At 36.2% G+C, this 21,113-nt stretch overlaps 1 protein-coding gene across 2 annotated transcripts in view; it reads left to right on the top strand.

Annotated features, from left to right (window-relative positions):
• PLA2G4A (phospholipase A2 group IVA) overlaps nucleotides 1-21,113 on the top strand; it is a 113,638-nt gene continuing 92,525 nt past the window's right edge. For both annotated transcript variants that reach the window (XM_069459383.1, XM_069459382.1), the window contains exons 1-2: nucleotides 1-105; nucleotides 14,497-14,578. In XM_069459383.1, the coding sequence (XP_069315484.1) occupies nucleotides 73-105; nucleotides 14,497-14,578 (115 nt within the window). In that variant the 5' untranslated portion in view covers nucleotides 1-72. The remainder of the gene's footprint in view (nucleotides 106-14,496; nucleotides 14,579-21,113) is intronic.

Genomic DNA, 21,113 nt, shown 5'->3' with positions numbered 1-21,113 from the left:
AGGTTTTAAAGAAGCTAGAGTGCCAGAGAAGATCTTTGAAGTGTGAAAAGACTTCCTGTAATTGAAACCAAAATGTCATTTATAGATCCTTATCAGCACATTATAGTAAGTCATTTACTGTTTATGGATTCTTTCTGGGAGCGGGGAAGATGTGTTTCTGTGTATTGCTGGTGTTGGTAGTAAAATGAAACTATGACAATCCCTGGATTTGTTATTAGACTCATATAAACTTAATGTGGCACATATAGGCTACAGTACATAATAAAACTAATTCATCTCTTTTTTTTTTTAATTACTGTAAGTTTCCAGAAAAGGGACGTGGAGGGAAAAATATTCCAAAACATCTGTAACAAAAATGAACTTTCACGGAACAATTAAAATACAGTTATCACTTAGCAATTACTAGCCTGCATAGTTTATACCCTTCACATGACTTGGTTGAGAGAAGAATAAAAGATAAAAAAATTTCTGAGTTCAAGGTTATATTTTGGTATGCATTTCCAGGGTCATTAATTTTGTAAACTTTCCCTTTGTTGGATATGTTTAAACAAACTCTTTACCCACTAGTTTTTAGTAAAGAGTTAAGTCATTGAAATTTTAGCATGTAATTTTCCAAACTGCATTGGAAATATACATTCTCTCTTCTGATCAAAAAATAGAGGAGAGATTTCCTTGCTGAATTCAACACTTGAGACCCAGTTAGGTTTATGTGAACTAGAAATAGGTTTTATGGATATTAAGGAATAATCCACAGCCTCATTTTTACTTAAAATGAAACATTGTTCTTTTATCCTGCATCCTTTCCTAGCGACCATCCTCCTCTTCTGTGCCCTGCCTGGATAACAAGGTTTAATACATTACAATTCTTTGTGGTGCCCTATTCCCTTCCATTCACAACTTGAATCATTGAACTGGACTCTGCCCTTCCACTTCACAAAAAGATCTAATCAATGGCTTCTTTGGTGCCAAATCCAATGGACTCTTTAGTTCCATCCCTTCTAGCCCACTATGTTGGTCATTCCTCTCTTCATGAAACTCTTCTCAGATTTCTCTGGTTCTGTTTCTTCTGTTTTCTTGTTGGTTACTTCTCAGTTTTCTTTTGCAAGCTTCTCTTTCGGTTTTTCTATTTTTTTAAAAATTGAGGCAAAACATACACAAATTGCATAAATCTTAATTGTTAAACCTGATGGATTTTTACATATGAAACTATCACCCAGATAAAAATACCTGGTCAATAAATCCCTCCAAAGGTAACCAATATTTTACCTCAGTTATCATGGGTAAGTTTTGCTTGTTTTGAGCTTCATATAAATGAAATGTCTGCATTCAACATTATATATATGAGATTCATGCATGTTGCTGTGAGTAGCAGAATTCCACACTTTTACTTTGCCATGTGGCATTTCATTATTCAAATTTACCACAAGCTATTTATCTAGCCTACTGATAAACTATCATATGTTCCTTGAATGGCAATGGTGATTTGCTGTAAACCAGGCAATGAAATCTGTGTGACTTCATGTCTGTTCTGTTCTATTGTTCTAATAATCTATGTTTTCATCAATATCAACCTATCCTAATTTCTGTAGTTTTAAAATGTGACTTTTACATATAGTAATGTAAATTCTTTAATTTTTTCTTCTTCAAGATTATCTTTGCTATTTTTAAACTTTTGCATTTCCATATAAATTTTGGAATCAGTTTTTCAATTTGCACACATACACACAGAAACACAAAACTGCTGAGATTTTGATTGGGGTTGTAACGATTCTATAGGTTACTTAGGGGAGAGATGTCATGATAATGATGTTGAGTCTTCTAATTCATTAACAGCTCATGAATCTAATCCAAAACTAAATGTTATTTAAATCATCTTTAATTCTCTCAATAATTTATTGTAGTTTTCAGTAAGAAATCTTTATATATATATATATTTCTTGATATTTGATGTTTTAATGTAATTATAAAGGTGTTTATAAATTTCATTTTCCAATTAGTTGCTGCATTTATATGGAAATACAATTGATTTTTTTAATACCCAGTGACCTTATTGAATTTCTATTAATTCTAATAGTTTTTTTGTAGATTATTTTGGATTTTAACTTAAACATTCCTGTTATCTATAAATAATACCAGTTTAATTCTTCCTTTTTAATCTGTAAATATTTATTTATCTTTCCAGCTCTACTGATTATAGACTATGTGCTTTAGGTATATCCCATAAGTTTGGGAATGTCATATTTTCATAATTACTCAGTTAAAAATATTTTCTTTTACTCTCATTTATTCTTGGTGCATGGGTTACATAGATATGTGTTACTTAATTTTCAAACACTTGGTAATTTTTTTAGTTGTCTTTTTTATTGATATTTAATCTAAATTTCACTGTGTTCTGAAAATACACTCTGTATCATTTCTTGTTGTTTGTAATATATTTATACATGGTTATGGTCTTATCTATTTTGCTAAATGTTTCATATGCAACAATATGTTTCATACTCAACTTTTGTTTCATGAATTTTGAAGTTATTAGGTGCAAATTCCAAATTGTATATATTTCTGTTGAATAAATGTTTTATCATAATGATAGGTCCTTTTTTTTATCTATAATAAATTTGTTTTACATTTTAGTTTGTTTTTTATTGATATAACCTCTTCCAGTTTCTTTGGTTAGTGTATGTATCCTTTTACTTTCAATCTATATTTTCCTTATATTTAAAATGTACTCCTTGTAAAAAGCATATAATCAGGTTTTTAAAAAAAATTGTATTACATAATCTTCATTTTCTGAACCAATATCCTGTTTTCCTTTCACAATTATGGATTTCTAAATTAGGTTCCTTTAAATTGCTTTTTCATATGAATCAACTGTTTCTATATCTTATGTACATATTAATTTTTTTTCTCACCCCATCACCTCAAGAGAGGTGGGTAGTTTGTATAACTCTCAGAGAATTTAATCTAAAGTGTTCTTTCTCAAACTTAACATGGAGTCTGATATTTGGAACTGAGAAGAATGAAGATAAGGTTACATTTAGGCTTTCAATTCATTCTACCTCTAAATCTATTTCAATTTTTTATTGAGCACTTGTCACCATTTATTGAAAGCCACTGTGCACCACTTGTCAACAAGTGATATAAAGGTGAATCAAACAGAGTCCCTGACTGGGTTGAGCTTACGTCTAGCAGAAAAGATGAATAATTTATTTATAATAATTACCATACAATAATTACCATAATGTAAAATAATGCAAGCCCATCATGTAAGGGTTCTGATAAGAGACAATGAAGATTATTCTGGGCATGTGCAACAGGAATAATCAATAATAGGAATCCTTGTGGGAAGAATTCTTAGAGGAAGTGACACGTAGGCATAGACCTGAAGATTTAATTACCCAGGTCAAGAAAGAGAAAATGACTTTTCTGGATTAGGGGAAAAAAGGCACACGTGAAGTAGTCTGCAAGTGAGAAAGTACATGGTTTAAGGAAAGAAAGAAGTCCAGTATGGTCGCAGCACAATACATTTCAAAGAACATTGTTGTTTGGAATGACCACCACTGTCCCGCCTAACCTGGCCAGGCCTTATCACTGACTGCTGTGTAGTCCGCAGGCGTCTCTTGTCAGATGACCTGTGAACTGGCCATTCAGTTTCTTCTTTTAACACAGCAGAGTTTATTTAAAAATCAGACTGGATATCTTAAGCCTCAGAACTGGCACCTTTTCTTGCAAATTTTGTTAACTACAGCAAAACATTTAGGCTAAACTAAGTACTTAGGTAACATTTTCATCTGATAAGGCATGAAAAAAACCCCACATATTTGTATCACATTTTTCTTCACCTTCTCCAACATCAGACTTAGACACTCAATTAGTATTCCGATTTTTAGCACTTTTAAATGAAGAGATCCTAAGAGGTTTGTAGTTTTTTTCATCATTCTTGTTCTTGCTGTGTGTATGTAGAAAAAGAACTGTGGATGCACATGTATGTGTGTGAATTGCTTAGTGACAAAATTCCCTGTTCTGGTTTTCACAGAAGGCTATTTTTCAAATACATAAGTGAACACACTCAACGCAGAATAATGTTAGTAATAAGGAAAGATGGGGGGAGATCAAGCCAGCTCGCTAGTAATGAGCAGATGGTGCCAAACAGGCTAACATAGCTTTGGCTGCCTCCAGGCACGGAACCCGGGCTCATTCTCACCACGCCCGTGATGCAGGAACTTGCTAGGGAATCCCGTGGGCTGATGCAGCAATTTGCAGCCAGCAAGCTCTTCTGCTTCCAATCTTTTAAGAAGGTGGTAGAAAACAGAGTGATAAATGACAGAATTTAGTTCCCCCATGTCTTGAGTTGTTGGGAGGTACATTTCGACCTTAAGCATATTTGTGCCTTCAGAAGTCACTGAAGTTTTTTTTTTTTTTTTTTTTGGCCAGGGAGGCATCAGCTTTATAAGGAGAGGTCAAATATAAAATATTTATAAAAATTTCCATCTTTTTACTCTGAAAATATGAGTCATATCCTTGAACTAAAAAACAAAAAATCCACTCCTCTTGCTTGCACCTATTAGCAGTGGAGACTGCCCACATTCACAGAAACTAAGGTGGTCTTCTTTGCGTTAGGACCGTCAGCCACATGAATAGCCAGCATTATTTCCTGCTAAAATACAAGGGCTTTGCAAAAATATCATTGTAGAATGACTGGAAATTTTACCGAAAATATAGAAAGCTATTATTCCAGATTATTACAGTCACATAGGAAAAACCCACCACTGGAGAAGTAATCAAAGAACTAGTGTTCTAGTGGCAGTTCTAGTCTTACCAGTTACGTGGTCATAAACACGTGGACTCTTGAGTTTTAGCTGCCTCATCTGGAAAACAAGGTAGGAATGATGGTGTGTCTGCCTCACAGACCTTTTTTAAATAATAAATTGTTCTGTGTACAACATTATTCTTTTGAAACTCAATAAAGTAAGATATTTTCAGAAAAGTCAGAAGGTGAGATGCTGCTACTGGGACATCAGAAATATAAAAGTGATGAAAGTTTTATTACCAAAGCACAGCACTGTGATTGAGTTGATAATCAGTTTTATGGCAAATAGTTTAATCTTCGTGAGCACTAACAAAATCTAGAAAAGTGAGGAAGGGGAAGGCTAGCGTATTAGGGTTTTCCAGAGAAACGGAACCAACAGGAGATACGAATGGATGAATGAATGAGTAGGAGTTGGCTCACACGATTATGGAGGCTGAGAAGTCCCAGCGTTTGCTGTCTTGAGCTGGTGATGCAGTTGGGTCATAGTCTGAAGGCTTGAGCACGAGGGGAGCTAATGGTGTAATTCCCAGTCCAAGGGCAAGAGAGATGAGATGTCCCAGCTCAAATAGTGAGGCAGGAAAAAGGGAGTGACTTTCTCCTTCTGCCTTTTGTTCATTTCAGGTCCTCAACAGATTGGCCTGGCCACATGGAGCAGGGCGATCCACTTCACCCTGCCCACCGATTCATTGGGAAACACTCTGACCGACACACACATGGCCCACTCAAGTCGATGCATAAAATTAATCATCACAGCTTGTGATGAGCTTCTGCCCTTTCCTTGATACCAGCCATGCCCTGCCACAAGCCTCTCTTTGGAGGCAAAAGTGCACACATTGAAAGTTAGGTTCGTGTTTCTGCTCCTTTACCACAGAACATAGATCAGAAGTCCCTAGAAGGTCTCCAGGTTTATCTTCCAGTTCTCAAATTTCCATTTCGTTCTTTAAAAATTCTTCTCAGCCAGTTTTTGTAGTTTGCAGCTCCATATAGTTGTATTTCAGCCTGACTTCCGTTTCCTGGAACACTGTGAGTACAGCGTAGCTGGTTTATGGATGGGTTTGTTGTGGCGGCCGTTGGTTAATTCCGCTGGTTTGTCGTCCTGGTGTCATGCCTCTTTATGTTCCCAGTTATCTTTCATTGTGTGCTGAACATTCTAATGAAAAATAGAAACAATCTTTTAGAGAGAACTTAATTTACTTCTGTCAGGCTGCTGGAGAAAGTAGCAGTTTAGGAGAAATGTAATCCCAGTTGCAGGTTGGTTGTTTTCTGAGCAGCTCGGATTACAGTAACATGGGCTGCCAGTACTTGGAAGGGCTGTTCGCACTTAGTCCTCTGTTGCAGTCTCTGGAGTTTTCAACTGAAAACAGGAGTGTGGTTTACTAGGGTCCTCGTCCTTACAACACTCATAATCCCTCAAGACTGCTCCGCCTCTCGGCGCCCTCCCCCTCTGGATCAGCAGAACCCCCCTGGCGATGCTGAGCTTACCTCTCTGGGGGGTTGTGCTCACCTTGATCTCTGCTCTCTGTCCTGGTAGTGGATGCTTTCCTATCTTGTTAGCTCTTTGTTACTTTCAGGAAAATGTTTATTTTTTAAAGCTTTGTCCAGTTTTTAGCTATTTTCAGTGGGAGGTGGTCACCCAGGTTATTTAATCTGTTATTATCACAAATGGAATTCCCCAGTGACTTTTTTTGCACTCAGTGGTGCCTCCAGATAATCTTAAGAAGGTAGATAGATGATCAGCCTATTTCAAAAGAGTCCCACAGATGATAAGGTCACCCCCCACCAAAGTTGACGTTCAGTATTGCTCTATGTGAAATTCTAATGTTGCAGTCTGGATTTCTGCCAGGGGACCCCTAAGAAATCCTATGTTATTGGCCAGACTGTTGGTTCTTTCACCAGTGACAGTTCTTCTTGCATCTGGAGTGTGGATCTTCACTGCTTAGTTATGTGAGATAAATAAAGGAAGGATTGCTCATTGCCAAAGGCTGTGTGATGACAGTAAGAAAAACCTCATTTTACTTGCTATAATATATATTATTTTACTTAAGTAGAGTAATGCTAATATTACTATAATTGTATTATGCTACTAATATTATTAATATTAATATACATATCAATTTATATATAATTATACAAAATTATATTATATGACATAATAGAAATAATGATTATAACAAAAATATTGAAACCCTTACTTTTCTGTTGTTAGTCCTTTTTTGTTCCACCTCCTGGAATTAGGAGAAGTGTTCTTAGTATCTTTATATATAGTCGTTTAATTCACAGAAAAATCTTATGGCGCTGGTAATGTTATGGTTGCCATTTTACAGATAGGGAAACCATGGGAGAAAACTGAGATAGAAAATGTCAGGTACATTCTTGTAAGTGCCCTTCTGATTTATATCTGTGTCTTTTAGTTATGAACCTTTCATTTAGTGCTTAATGAAAAGAACAAGTGAGGCAAAGAGGTTTTGAAGAAGTCCCTTAAATAGGGATAAAATACCCAAAATGGCATCTGTAAGCATTCCCATATTTTCAAGTCTGTTGGGTCCACTGGTTGTAAGGTTCACATCTGAAAATCATCAGTGCAAAGACATCTTAGATCTGAAGGAACAGGACATATCATCTAGACCAGTAATTCTGAGCCAAATAGATACGATTGCTTCCCAAAGTGTCCTTAAGACTGTGGGAAGATGTTTCAGATGCTACTTCATGTGCTCAAATGAGTGCCTCCAGGAAGATGAAGGTGCACCTGTCCTTCCCTAAGCCATTGTTTTTTTTTTTTTCTTTTCTTTTTTTTTTGAGACAGAGTCTCTCTCTGTTGCCCAGGCTAGAGTGAGTGCCGTGGCGTCAGCCTAGCTCACAGCAACCTCAAACTCCTGAGCTCAAGCGATCCTCCTGTCTTAGCCTCCCGAGTAGCTGGGACTACAGGCATGTGCCACCATGCCCGGCTAATTTTTCTATATATATTTTTAGCTGTCCATATAATTTCTTTCTATTTTTGGTAGAGATGGTGTCTCGCTCTTGCTCAGGCTGGTCTCGAACTCCTGAGCTCAAACGATCCGCCCACCTCGGCCTCCCAGAGTGCTAGGATTACAGGCGTGAGCCACCTCCCCTGGCCCCTAAGCCATTGTTACTCTGGCAGAGTATAGATTTTTTTCAGGAGTATTGAGGTAGGAAAAGGCTGACGTTCAAACTTTTTTTGTGATGTTATGGCTATTTAATGACCATTGGACTAGAATCACTATTACAATTCAGGTGCTAGAGATTGCGGTGATTGTTTTGTTTTAAGTATCTCGAGGATAAATTTGTGGTGCATATATCATTAAGTATTTTAGAACCAAGCTATAACCATCCAATATTTTCTGGTTTTCACTGCTGGAGCAGTCTCTGTAATCTTTTTTGTTTTTATGGATACCTCACTTTTTAAAATATTGTTTTTAAATGACACACAGTAATTGTACATATTTATGGGGTACAGTGTGATGTTTTGATACATGTATGCATTGTGTAATAATCGAATCAAGATATTTAGCATATCCGTCACCTCATACATTTACCATTTCTTTGTGGTGAGAACATTCAAAATCCTCTCTACTAGCAATTTGGAAATATACAATATAATATTGTTAACTGTGGTCACTCTACTGTGCAATAGAACACCACGACTAATTCCTCCTTTCTAACTGTAACTTTGTACCCATTGACCAATCTGCCCCATCTGCCCCTCCTCCCTACCTTCCTCAGCCTCTGGTAAACACTGTTCTCTCTACTTCTATGAGATCAGCTTCTTCAGATGCCCCATATGAGTGAGATAATGTGGTATTTATCTTTCTCTACCTGGCTTATTTCACTTAACATAATGTCCTTCGGGTTCATCCATGTTGCCACAAATGACAGTATTTCATTCTCTTTTATGACTGAATAGTATTCCATTATGTGTATATACCACTTTCCTTTATTCATTCATCCATCGATAGACAATTAGGTTGATTCCAATTCTTGGCTATTGTGAATGGTGCTGCAGTGAAGAAGGAAGTGCAATGATCTCTTCAACATATTAAATTCATTTCCTCTGGCTATATACCCAGTAGTGGAATTGCTGGATTGTATGGTAGTACTATTTTTTAATTTTTTGAGGAATCTCCTAATTGTTTTCCATAATGGCTGTACTAATTTACATTTACACCGACAGTGTATAAGTGTTCCTCTTTCTCCACGTCCATTCGTTATTTTTTGTGTTTTTGATAATAGCCATTCTAATTGGGGTGAGGTGATATCTCATTGTGGTTTTGATTTGCATTTCCCTGATGATGATCAGCATTTTTTCATATATCTGTTGGCCATATATATGTCTTCTTTTGAGAAATGTCTATTCAGATCTTTTGCCTGTTTTAAAATCAGATTATTATTATTTTTTTGCTATTGAGTTGTTCAAGTTCCTTATATATTCTGAATATCAGTTCCTGTAATCTTGATTAAAATAGAACTTAAAATGTTCTTACTACAGTGAAAAAATATATTTACTTTAAAGATAGATACATATATAATGCAATATATTGCCAAATTTGATGCATATACATATTGTGCAAGTGAAAAATTTCCTGTTCAAGGGGATAAGAATCTCAAGTCATATTTCTGAATATGATTTTCTTTTAATGGTGACTGCTAGAGCTAACAAGATTCTATTGCCAGATTAGGTATTTGGAACATTAGGATAATTTGTGCACATGACCAACCCATGACTGAGAATTCTGAAAGCAAGGTTAGGTAGGCCTATAGACTATAAATAGATAATGCTGATCATTCTTTAAAAATGTGGGGGGATAACAGCACAATGTCTGTGCTTCTGAATTGTATTAGAATGAAACTTCATACCAGGAAGTGAAACTAAAAAATAAGTATCTTATTGAAAAAAGTATCATGATTTCTGAATGACATCAGTGCAGCAATATTTTTAAAATCATTTCTGAAATGTTTTAAATTGCCTTGTGCTGATTGTGTTGATCATAATCTCTGGTTTCAGTAAGAAGATTTGGTAGTCTTCATCATACGACCAGTCTTTTAGTTTGGGTTAAAGTTAGGCAAAGTTAGCTTGAACAGAGAAAAACTATTTGCATGCAGAATCTACTTTCTTTTCCATCACACTTCTTTTATGATTGTTTTGTTGGTTCTTGACATGTAACAGGAGAATTTTAAATAGATTAGGAAAATCATCAAATTGATTTGGTACAAACTGGCTCTTTTTTCAATGCCAGGTGTCTTAGTTATAGATATCAATATAATTTTTCAAAACAAGTTTAATTACAGTAGCTGTTTTCCTAATGATTGGGAAATTATAATTGGGAAAAGAAAAAGGTCTTGGTTTTTCACAATGGAAAAGATTATGGATGAAGAAAGACACTCAAAGTAAAGTAACTCAAGACCTAAAGTCAAGGCTTAATCTTGGTGACTAAGTCTGTAGATTGATTTTGGATTTGACATCTCAATTGAAATAAGACATCTTTTTCTGCCAGCTACTAACTAGCATTGTCCTGAGTCATTAGTTTCCCCCGAAGAACACTGGCTGTGGATTCAATAATATCATTTCCTCTGGCACTGTCCCTAAGACATAACCAAAAGTCTCCTGTCCAAGTTGGAACCTCACCCAGTCTGGTATTGGCCCCAGGAAACATGGCAAAGGATTTTCAAAGGACTATTTGGATAATCGTTTATTGAAACTGAACATCTTTTTCCAAGAATATGTACTTACTTTATAAATACTCTTTTATTAATTTTTAGAGTTCTTAGGAAGAGATGGACACAAATTTTGACATTTTTGCTTTGAGAATAATTTACAGGTGATCTGAATGCTTATGATTCCAAAACTAATGTAAAAATAAAGAAATTGATCAATTTATGCTTATTTCTGTGAACAGTACAAGAGTATTTTAATCACTTTGGTTAAGAAGGCAGAATTGAAACTGATGAAAATAAAAGCAAACTAATAAGAAAGCTGAAAAGGTGTAGAGAAAATAACTCAATTACTAGAAAGCCTTTAAATCAACTACAGATATCATACACTAGATTGTAACTATATGTACTCTACAGTACATGGAAATAGCTTTTATTACTATTAAATTTATTGGTATTGGTATTATATTATTATTCTATAAATGTTGCACTAAGCACTACTTTCACTGCATCCTACAAATTTTGATATGTTGTGTTTTCATTTACTTCCAAATATTTTCAAATTTCTCTTGAGACTTCCTTCTTTGACCCAAGTATTGTTTAGAAGTGTATTGTTTAATCTTCACATATTTTGGAATTTTCTAATTGTTATTGATTAATGGATATTGATAGTTTCTAATGGTTATTGATTTTTAGTTTAAGCAGACATTGTATGATTTATATTTTTAAAAATATGTAAAGATGTGTTTTATGGCCCAAGATGTGGTAAATCTTGATGAATGCTCCATGTGAACTTGAGAAGATTTTGTTTTGTTCTGCTGTTGCATGAAGTAGCATATAGATGTCCATTGTTATGCTGTAGATGTTGATGGGGCTGTTGAGTTCAACTATGTCTTTACTGGTTTTCTGCCTGTTGGATCTGTCCATTTCTAATAGAGGGGTGTTAAAATCTTCATGTATAATAGTAGATTCATCTGTTTGTCCTTGAAGTGCTGTCAGTTTTTGTCTCATGTATATTGATGATTTATTGTTTGGCATATACACATTAAGGATTGTTATATTTTCTTGGAGAATTTACCCCTTTATTATAAGTAATATTCCTTTTAATCTCTGATAATTTTCCTTGCCATGACATCTGCTCTGTATGAAATTAAGATAGTTATTTCAGTTTTCTTTTGGTTAATTTTAGTCTCATATATCTTTCTCCATCTCTTTACTTTTAATCCGTATGTGTCTTTACTTTTTTTTTGTTTTTTTTTGAGACAGAGTCTCACTCTGTTGCCCGGGCTAGAGTCAGTGCCGTGGCGTCAGCCTAGCTCACAGCAACCTCAAACTCCTGGGCTTAAGCGATCCTACTGCCTCAGCGTCCCGAGTAGCTGGGACTACAGGCATGTGCCACCATGCCCGGCTAATTTTTTCTATATATATTTTTAGTTGGCCAGATGATTTCTTTCTATTTTTAGTAGAGAGGAGGTCTTGCTCTTGCTCAGGCTGGTCTCGAACTCCTGACCTCGAGTGATCCACCCGCCTCGAGCCTCCCAGAGTGCTAGGATTACAGGTGTGAGCCACCGCGCCCGGCTTATGTCTTTACTTTTAAAGTGAGTTTCTTGTAGGTAGCATATGGGTGAGTCTTGTTTTTTGATCCACTCTAACAATCTCTGTCTTTTAATTGGTGTATTTAGACCACTGATGTTCAAAGTGATTATTAATATAGCTGGATTAATATCTATCATATTTGTTACTGTTTTATATTCTCTGTCATTGCTCCTTGTTCGTATTTTGTTTTCTACACTTTTTATCTCTTTTGTCATTTTTAATTACCCATTTATTGAACATATTCTATATTTTTTTCTTAGCATGCCAATTGTGTTTCTTTTTTTTACATTTTCTTCTCAGTGGATGCCCTAGAATTTGCAATATATATTTGCAACTAATCTGAATCCACTTTCAGATAACCCTATAGCTTCACAGTACTGCAAGTATCATATAATAACAAAATATTTCTAAATTTTCCCTCTCATCCCTCGTATTATTACTGTCATTCATTTCACTTATACATAAGCATGTATATGTACGTATGTACGTAAAACAAATATACAATGTTGCTATTAATATTATTTTGAACAAACTGTTATCCATTAGATCAATTAAGAATAAGAAAAATACTTTTAATATTTTTTTGCCTTCATTTATTTCTTCTTCGATGCTCTTGTTTTCTTTATGTAGATCTGAGTATCTGAGTTTCTGATCTATAACATTTTCTTTTTCCTCTCAAGAACATCTTTTAACATTTCTTTCAAGGTAGGTCTAATGGCAATAAATTCCCTCAATTTTTGTTTGAGAAATTCTTTATCTCCTTCACTCTTGAAAGATAATTTCATAGGATACAGGATTTTATGCTTTTTTTCTGCCAACATTTTAAATATTTCACTTCACTCTCTTCTTGCTTACATGATTTCTGAGGAAAAGTCTGATGCAATTCTTATTTTTGCTTCTCTATACCAGCTATCATCGGAAGCTTCATTGTGTTATATATTACCTCAATGGTTCAGAAGATTTGATGGTTGACATAAATATTCACAGCAATTTTCACTCCTTGTAGCCTGGCCTATTATTTATATTTGGCATATTTTTAACCAGGCATATTTAACATAAAATATTTATGAGGTTTACATAGAAAACACATAGCTCAATGGATTAAACTTGTGGAGATTGCAGTTTTAGATAGAAATTATTCAAAGTTATTATCATTGCTTATAAACTTGCTTTCTTTTGGTAATAGGGATGCATGTGTGGTTTTGGTTATAGTAAAAGGCAACACACTTTTTTAAAAAGCATGTATTTTTTTGTGATTGATAATTTTATTTGTGTAGAATACGATTTTGTCTACTGAGAACTCTTTTGGATGTTGAAGATATTTCTTTTTAAAAATAAAGTTGAATAGTTCATCTTGAAGGATTTTCATGCTTCTCTGCCTGTTTAAACAGGGTATCCATTACTTCATCTCTTCTTTGATGCTCTTATAAATCTGAATATTATTTATTGATAGAGAGTGATTTCTTCTGAAACTATTGAGTGCTATTTTTCCCCTTACATCTTACTACTGCTGGTCCTTACGAATCTATCTATACTTTTGACAATTTTTTTTCTGCCTCCCTGCTTTTAGATTGTTATTACTGACTTCTCAGTGTTGTTAGTATCTTGGCCTCTTTTTAATTCATTATGGACATTTTAGCCAGCTAAGCAAGCCTATTAAAATTAAGCAAGATGGCCGCTCTTAAGATTGAAATAAAAAATGTTTGATAAGCTAAAGACTTTGTAATCTTTTCAGTTGCTCTGAGAACTTTGTGAGTTCCTGCTTCCCCATTTTGTTTTAATGAGTAGGATTGTTTGATAACTAATTTCCATTTAGGTGAAGTGTTTTAGTCTTCTACCTGTTAATACTTATTATGTGTATACAAACTATTAGGCTAATAGAAACTTCTAATATTGTTGCATATGATTTATAACAAATGGAATAAAATTAATGTAAGTAGTTTGCTGGTTATTGTCTTGGGTCCAGAGGGTTTTGAAAACTCCTGGAAATGTCATGCAGAAAAAGAGTGTTAACTGATTGAGTCATTGACCAGCAACAACAAAAACAAACAAACCCAGAACAGGTTGGTCTGAGTTCACCTTTGTATACCAGGGCTTCCTAGTCAACCAGTACAAAGCCTGATTGTGCTCCTAGAATACTTGCCATCCTAATTTACATTTTTTCCCAAGTGCGTGGTAAACCTGACAGCCGAAGAAGTGCTAATAGTCCAGCGGTAGTGACATTTTAAAGCATGCTCTAAACTTCTCCATGATTCTGTGGAGGGAGAAAAGAGAGTAAAAAAAAAAAAAAAAGCCTTTGGATCAAAGAATGTTTCTGGTGTGCATGTTACTTCTTTTCAAGTGGAATTATTTTTAATTAGTCTCAAAGAAACAATGAGATTCTATAATGGAAGCTAATTTTAAATTTACTATCATTTTATTTCCAGGTGGAGCACCAGTATTCCCACAAGTTTACGGTGGTGGTGTTACGTGCCACCAAAGTGACAAAGGGGGCCTTCGGTGACATGCGTGAGTGCCCTTATTTGCTTTGCTGTTGAAAATGTGTGATTACGGTTCACCCTTCAGTTGCTTGCGTTCCTTGACAAGCCAGGGGCTTTGTCTTCTTCAAATGTGGTTGTCTTTGTCTAAATCTTTAAATGGTAACACTTTGAACAGTTCTCTGATGCTGTTATCTGTCAGAATAGCATTTCACCTTGGCTTCACGATAGGTGAGAGCACGTGGAGTCAGACAAAATGACCCTCTTGTGATGTACACTTCTTTGGAATTTGGAGACATTTTGTTTAATTCTACTTTGGAAAGAGTGCTGAATCAAGACGTTAAACAAGCTGCCTCTTTGAAACTGAAGTTTCCCTTTCTTATACCTCTGTATGGAACAGCTATAGAAACTGGTGTAGGATAGCCTGAAATGGTGGGAACCACAGCCTGAGAATAATGCTGAATTAACTTCTTGGTAATATCCTTCTTCATGCTTTTAAAAGTAGTTTTCCTGATGACTCTTACCATTCAAATGGCTGGGGTTCATTCGGGTGAGAATACAAAAAATAATGGATACAAAAAAGTATTATGATGATGAATTTTGTAAAGTTTTAGATTATTGCCAAAATATAGGAATAGGCGATCTAGCTCTCAGAACAGGTGTTAGAGAAAGAAAAGAGATTGCAGTTTATCAGTCTGGGAAACAGGGCAGGCTTTCCTGCAGAAGTGACATTTAGGCTGGTACCTGAAAGGAAAAGTATGTTGGTGATGAGCAAGAAGTCCTGGGCAGAGAAAGCAACAAGTTCAAAGGCAAAGGAAGAACAGGGTGCTTGTGAGGAGCCAGGACAGGTCCAGGGTTACTGGACAATAGCCAGCAAGACGTAGAGGTTGGAGGGCAGACGAGACTAGGATGACAGGCACGAGTAGGACATGGACTAGGATTGAGATTTTATCATAAATGCAATGAGAAGAACTTTATGGCATTTAAGTAGTAAATCACATAATTGAATTGTCATTTTTAAAAATGTTCTGGTTTTAGTATATCGAGTATGTTGCAGAGGAATGTGGAAGATAGTTTTTTGTTGTATTTTTTTTTTTCAGACTAGGAGGGTCTTCAGCTTGTGGAAATGGCAATGAAAAGGCCAATAGAGAGGGAGAAGTTAATTACTAAGAAAAGAAAGAATATAGCTCGGTTGCCCATGCCTTCAGTGAATGAAGAGTGCCCAGGAAGTAGATAAATGTCAGAAGTAAGGAGGGGATTGTGACGGCAAGATTTTTGGGTGAGCAGTGGTTTTCGTGACAGGTGAGGGAAGGGGAACAATGGAAATTTCTTCAAAGCTAGTCTGGATTAGAGGTTTACATTCTAAATTTGATCTCAGACTTCCGGTCTAACCAGTCTAATCACTCCTTTACCAATGTTTTTCTTAAGTCATTCTTCTTCTTCATTTTTTTTTTCTTTGCATTTTTATCATTTTAAATTCAGAGTTTTCTGGAGAAAAGGCTCCTGGGAAAGAAAAGCCTCATTAGGAACCACATTTAAAGACTGGTACCGACCATGTCAGTTAGAGAAAGCACAGGCCTCACAACCAGAGAGCTTGGACTGTTAGTTGGAAAAGCCATTCTTAATTCAACTAAGTGCTGTGTCAGTAGCTTGCCAGGTATGCAAAAAGCAGAGCTAATTTGACTTTTAAAAATAGAGTTATTATCTCTTAGACAAAGGAGCAGCAACCCTTCTCTATCAATGCGGAGTTCTGTCCTGTAGAGACATTGGGTGTCACCATGCTGAGTCTAACAGCAGTTCCAGTTCTGCACTCCGTGAATTTCTTTCACCTGGTTGTGGATCCAATTCCTCAGCGACTTCCACGATAGGCCCCCGGCACTTTGGCAGTGATTATTTATTATAATTAGGAGAGGGAAGACAGTAATACTGCAAATGTCGTTTTAAAGCTCTTTGAGTCCACCTTGGTAACATTACTAAATAATGAACATGAGATGTTACTTCATCTTGTGAAATGGAGAACAGGGTCACCTTGGATTCTCACAGCATAGGCAGCAGCACAAGTTAGACCCCAGATTTGAGAAGCTCCCTTTTTAAAGTGTTTTTAGGCCGGGTGTGGTGGCTCACGCCTGTAATCCTAGCACTCTGGGAGGCTGAGGCGGGTGGATGGCTCTAGGTCAGGAGTTCGAGACCAGCCTGAGCAAGAGTGAGACCCTGTCTCTACTAAAAATAGAAAGAAATGATCTGGCCAACTAAAAATATATATAGAAAAAATTAGCCAGGCATGGTGGCACATGCCTGTAGTCCCAGCTACTTTTGAGGCTGAGGCAGGAAGATTGGGTGAGCCCAGGAGTTTGAGGTTGCTGTGAGCTAGGCTGACACCACGGCACTCACTCTAGCCTGGGCAACAGAGCGAGACTCTGTCTCAAAATAAATAAATAAATAAATAAAATAAATAAAGTGTTTTTGTACTGAAGGACCCATAGGAGGAATAGCTACTGGAGATCAATTGCTGTGGGCTAAAGGATGATGTTATGGCAATCTGTTAACATTTTCATTCAGCATTTCTAATTTGATTTTTTAAAAATTATTACATTGTTTTTTCGGGGGGAGGGAGTTGTTGCCAAGCCTTTATATCACTTTATTGACTTTTCAGGAAGTCAAAAAGAGATAAAAAGAAAGAATAGAAAGTAGTTTTACAGAAAGGAATAAGTTTAGTATGAAAAAGTGAAGGGATGACATACTGTGCAAACAAACACCTTATTTTTGAGAAATTGTAGGAGGTTATAGTGAGAAAAGTTATTCTTTTCACTTTTCTAAGAGGAATTTTGATGATATTGCTTGGTGAGCTTAATCTGTACAACTATATCAAGTCAGTTGAATTTGGGATAGTTGTACATAGCAGTCCTTAAAAGATAGACAAGAATAGAACTATAAACACTATAAAAGATGCCCTAAGATCTGGGAAGACCAGAATTACAGAACCCTACATCCTCTTCTGTTGTTTATAGCGCCTGCATTTATTTACAAAGGTAAATTTCCACAAAGCTCTACACGTTGGTAAAGAAGCACAACTGTTGGAGTTTTCTGCTTTCCCTGCATCCGTGGGGGCTTTCTCAAAGATGCCACACAGATCAAAAACCAAATAGCTAATTCCTGGCAAAACATCTCTATCTGCTTTTTAAAAAGATCAGACTGATACTATATCTATTTTTTATTTTGTCTTTTGACAGATCATCCCATCCTAGCTAGTTACGTCTAGAAATGCCCTTCGGCGCTGTGAAAACGTCAGAAGGAGATCTGCAGCGCCCCGTGAACTATCTTCCGAGGGGTCAGAGCTGACATTTGAATTTATAACATCTCATTCCTTCCCTTGTTTTCACCTGAGGGCGTTGTCCAGCCCAGAACAAGACAGCAGGCAGTCCCTTCCCAGACGTGGTGGCCAATCTCAGTGTTTCTCAAATGCATCCCGTGTACCCCGGGCTCCAGGGCTGACCCCTTCTGCATTCTTCTGCCCACGGTTCATACAAAGAGGCAGTTTGAAGGTCAAGTGTGCACCTGACTCAAAATCACTGCTGTATTCTCATTTTTTTTTAAAAAGTAGTTTGCATTTAATTTCATAATATTAATATAACTCTTACTTTTAAAGCTACAGAACGTTGTAGTAGATGTGATATGTAACAAACAGCGCGCCATCGTTGCGTCAGGTGCTAACTGCTGGGTGGGTGGGTGTGAAACTCCGGGTTCTGTATTGTCCCTTTCCCCTTGTAACAGAAGATACATGTTTGCAGAATGACCAGGGTGACAGTTAAATTTCGGTTGATGATAGAGTTTTCTTTGTGTTTCTATGTAACAGAACCACAACCCTAGCCACAAACCTCATTTTGTAACCAAATGAAAGAACTCACACCAATGCGGTTGCTACCTAAACTGAATTTCTGCTCTTTTTAAAATGTTTTTGGGAAAACACGGATCATGTAGGATAATGGCGGGCTGGTTTCAGAATTCAGGATACGCAGCCATGTTTTATTCTCTAAGAGGAAGTCAGATAATAGATTCTATAGTGTTTTTTAAATGATAAAATACCATACAAACATTACATTTTTAGAATATCCTAATTATGTATATGTACTTAGGCTTCTTTTCTTGTCTGGTTCCTTTATTAGATACTTAATTCTCTTTACAGAATGAGCGTCATAAACATTAGGGCTTCTAAGGGTAGTTGTAGGGTGGCAGGTGGATCTGACTTCCCTTATGTATTCAGGAGACAATGGTGCTTAATGACCATGTTTAAACTTTAAGAAAAAATAAACGTCTTTGGGAGAATTACAAACACATGCATTTGAGAGAATTTTTATAAGATTGTATTGATTAATATCTTAAAGTACTCTTTTAAGATTTTTTTAAAGAAATTTAAGCTTTAATAATTCAAAATATCTGTGTCTGTGGGTAAATGATGTTTTATTTCAGATAAACTCATAGCAAGATCTGGATCACGTTACTAATTTCTAAAGGGTTGTGCCATTTGCCGGTCTGAGGCTAGACCTAATCTTCCTCAAATGGAGCTTCTTAAACTTCAGTGTCTGTTAGAATTTCTGGGGGATCTTGTTAAAAGTGCAGATTCTGATTCAGTAGGTTTAGGGAGTAGATTCTAAATTTCTTACATACAAGTGATGCAGACACTGATGATCCATGAGCCACATTTTAGAAGGTGGAGTCTAGGCAATTTCTTCTGTTTTATGTTTGCCTACCCTGAGATCTAAAGGATTTAGGAGCTGAACAAAGGCTTTAAATATTCCATAATGAAACAAAGATTATGCTAAGGGTTTTTTTTGTTTTTTTTTTTTTTTCTGATTTTCCTTTTTTTAAAAAATAAAGTAATCATGAACAGCTTGATATTTTTTATTTTTTAAATTCCTATAAAGTATGCTTAATTACATGACCCATTACATTATCATTAGAATGGTAGAAATAAACACAAATGCCTTAATATCACAATTATATTTTTAAATTCTGATATCTTTAATACTATAATCATGAACATATCAGCTTATAAGCAATGGAAAAAGAAGAATATGCATTTTTATTGTTCCAAAGGTCACAGTGCTAACTTGAAGTCAAATAATGTATAAAATGTACTACATATACACACATTCACAAATACACACTTACCCTCCTATATATAAAGCTATCTTTCATAAGTATTTTAACACAGTTTAATGCTCCCTCAAATTAATTTGTGATTGTGTGGTATTTAGGATATATCTAAGAACTCAGGCAGCGTAACTCTAGGCACTCGGCTTTGAGCCACTGCCACATTGCAAAACGTTGTTTTATCCTGCCCTGGAAAGATCCTGGGTTTTGCTGTGGCATGCCTGTGGTGTCGTGGAAGTGTTCCCACTGCGTGCAATGTAGATAAATCCTTAATGTTAATGAAAACATGGCTGTTCTCCAAAAAGGATGTTTAAATTTTTGCCTTTCATATATTGTCTGAGAATGTAAGTACAAAACCAGGGGGAGTCAAAGAGAATGGAACAGTTTGTTAAATGTTTTAGACCACGTGTCTTCTTCTGGGGCTTCATGAGGAACTTTGGGTTTGTACTAGCCTATGGCCTTGAGGAAACAAGGAACACATTATGCCTGACTTCTACCTCGAGTGGAGGTGGGTCGTCTAGGATGAATCAACGACAGTTCTGACGTGGGCCTTGTGACGTGAGGGATGCCTGTTAAGCATCTGTAGGATTACTGAAATAACTACAAAAGTTCCTTTACAAACCGATTTTGACTACATGTTCACATATAAAGCAGATATTGAGCACTAAATATTCTCAAGTGTTCAATTGCTTTTTAATCATACTCTGTTGCTTTTTTACGTCTTTGTAATCCTGTAGAGCAATTGCCCTAAAAGTTAACACATCACAGTGTGGTGGCGTGGATATTCTACATGTTCATACTCAGGACCATGAAATCTCACCTGACATGCTTTTTCTAAATCACATTCATGTTGATTTGGAGTCCCCAGTCACCACAGTAGGTGGGTGGTCTGCCCCTCTCCAAGGTCCGACAGGAATTCTAGGCATTTAGAGTTGCCTGTAAATTAGGAGTAGGGCCTGTGTAAGCTTCACTGTATAACCTTTGGGTGAATGCTGTTTTCGTGGATCCCGGCCTTCCACTTTTGACAGACACTGAAATGCCTCCTAGAGCAGCCTTCCCCAGCAATCATACGCACACTTAGGACCCTACCACTGTTCTCCAGGTGATGGTGTTTAGAGTGCAGAATGCACGGCCATCCTGTAGTCACCAAGCCATGTATGATGCACAAAAGGCATGGGTTTCTAACACTTGTAGAAACTCAAAAAAAAAAAAAAAAAAAACCTAAACCCATAAAAGTTTTAAGAATGGTAGCCCTCTTTCCTTTCGTCTTCTTTCTCCAAAGCAGTAGCCTCAATCCCCTCGCCTGTAGGGCGTATCCACTTAATCCTCTTCAAGGGACCCAACTTTCAACACAAAGTGTTAATAATTCCCTGGGAAAAGGAGCTTAGAACTTAATCTTCCTATTTGTAAATGTC

The sequence above is a fragment of the Eulemur rufifrons genome, chromosome 27 (assembly GCF_041146395.1).
Source record: "Eulemur rufifrons isolate Redbay chromosome 27, OSU_ERuf_1, whole genome shotgun sequence".
NCBI classification, from domain to species: Eukaryota; Metazoa; Chordata; class Mammalia; order Primates; family Lemuridae; genus Eulemur; species Eulemur rufifrons.
Note: the sequence above shows the minus strand (reverse complement) of the source record. Positions and strands in the feature narration are given on the sequence as shown.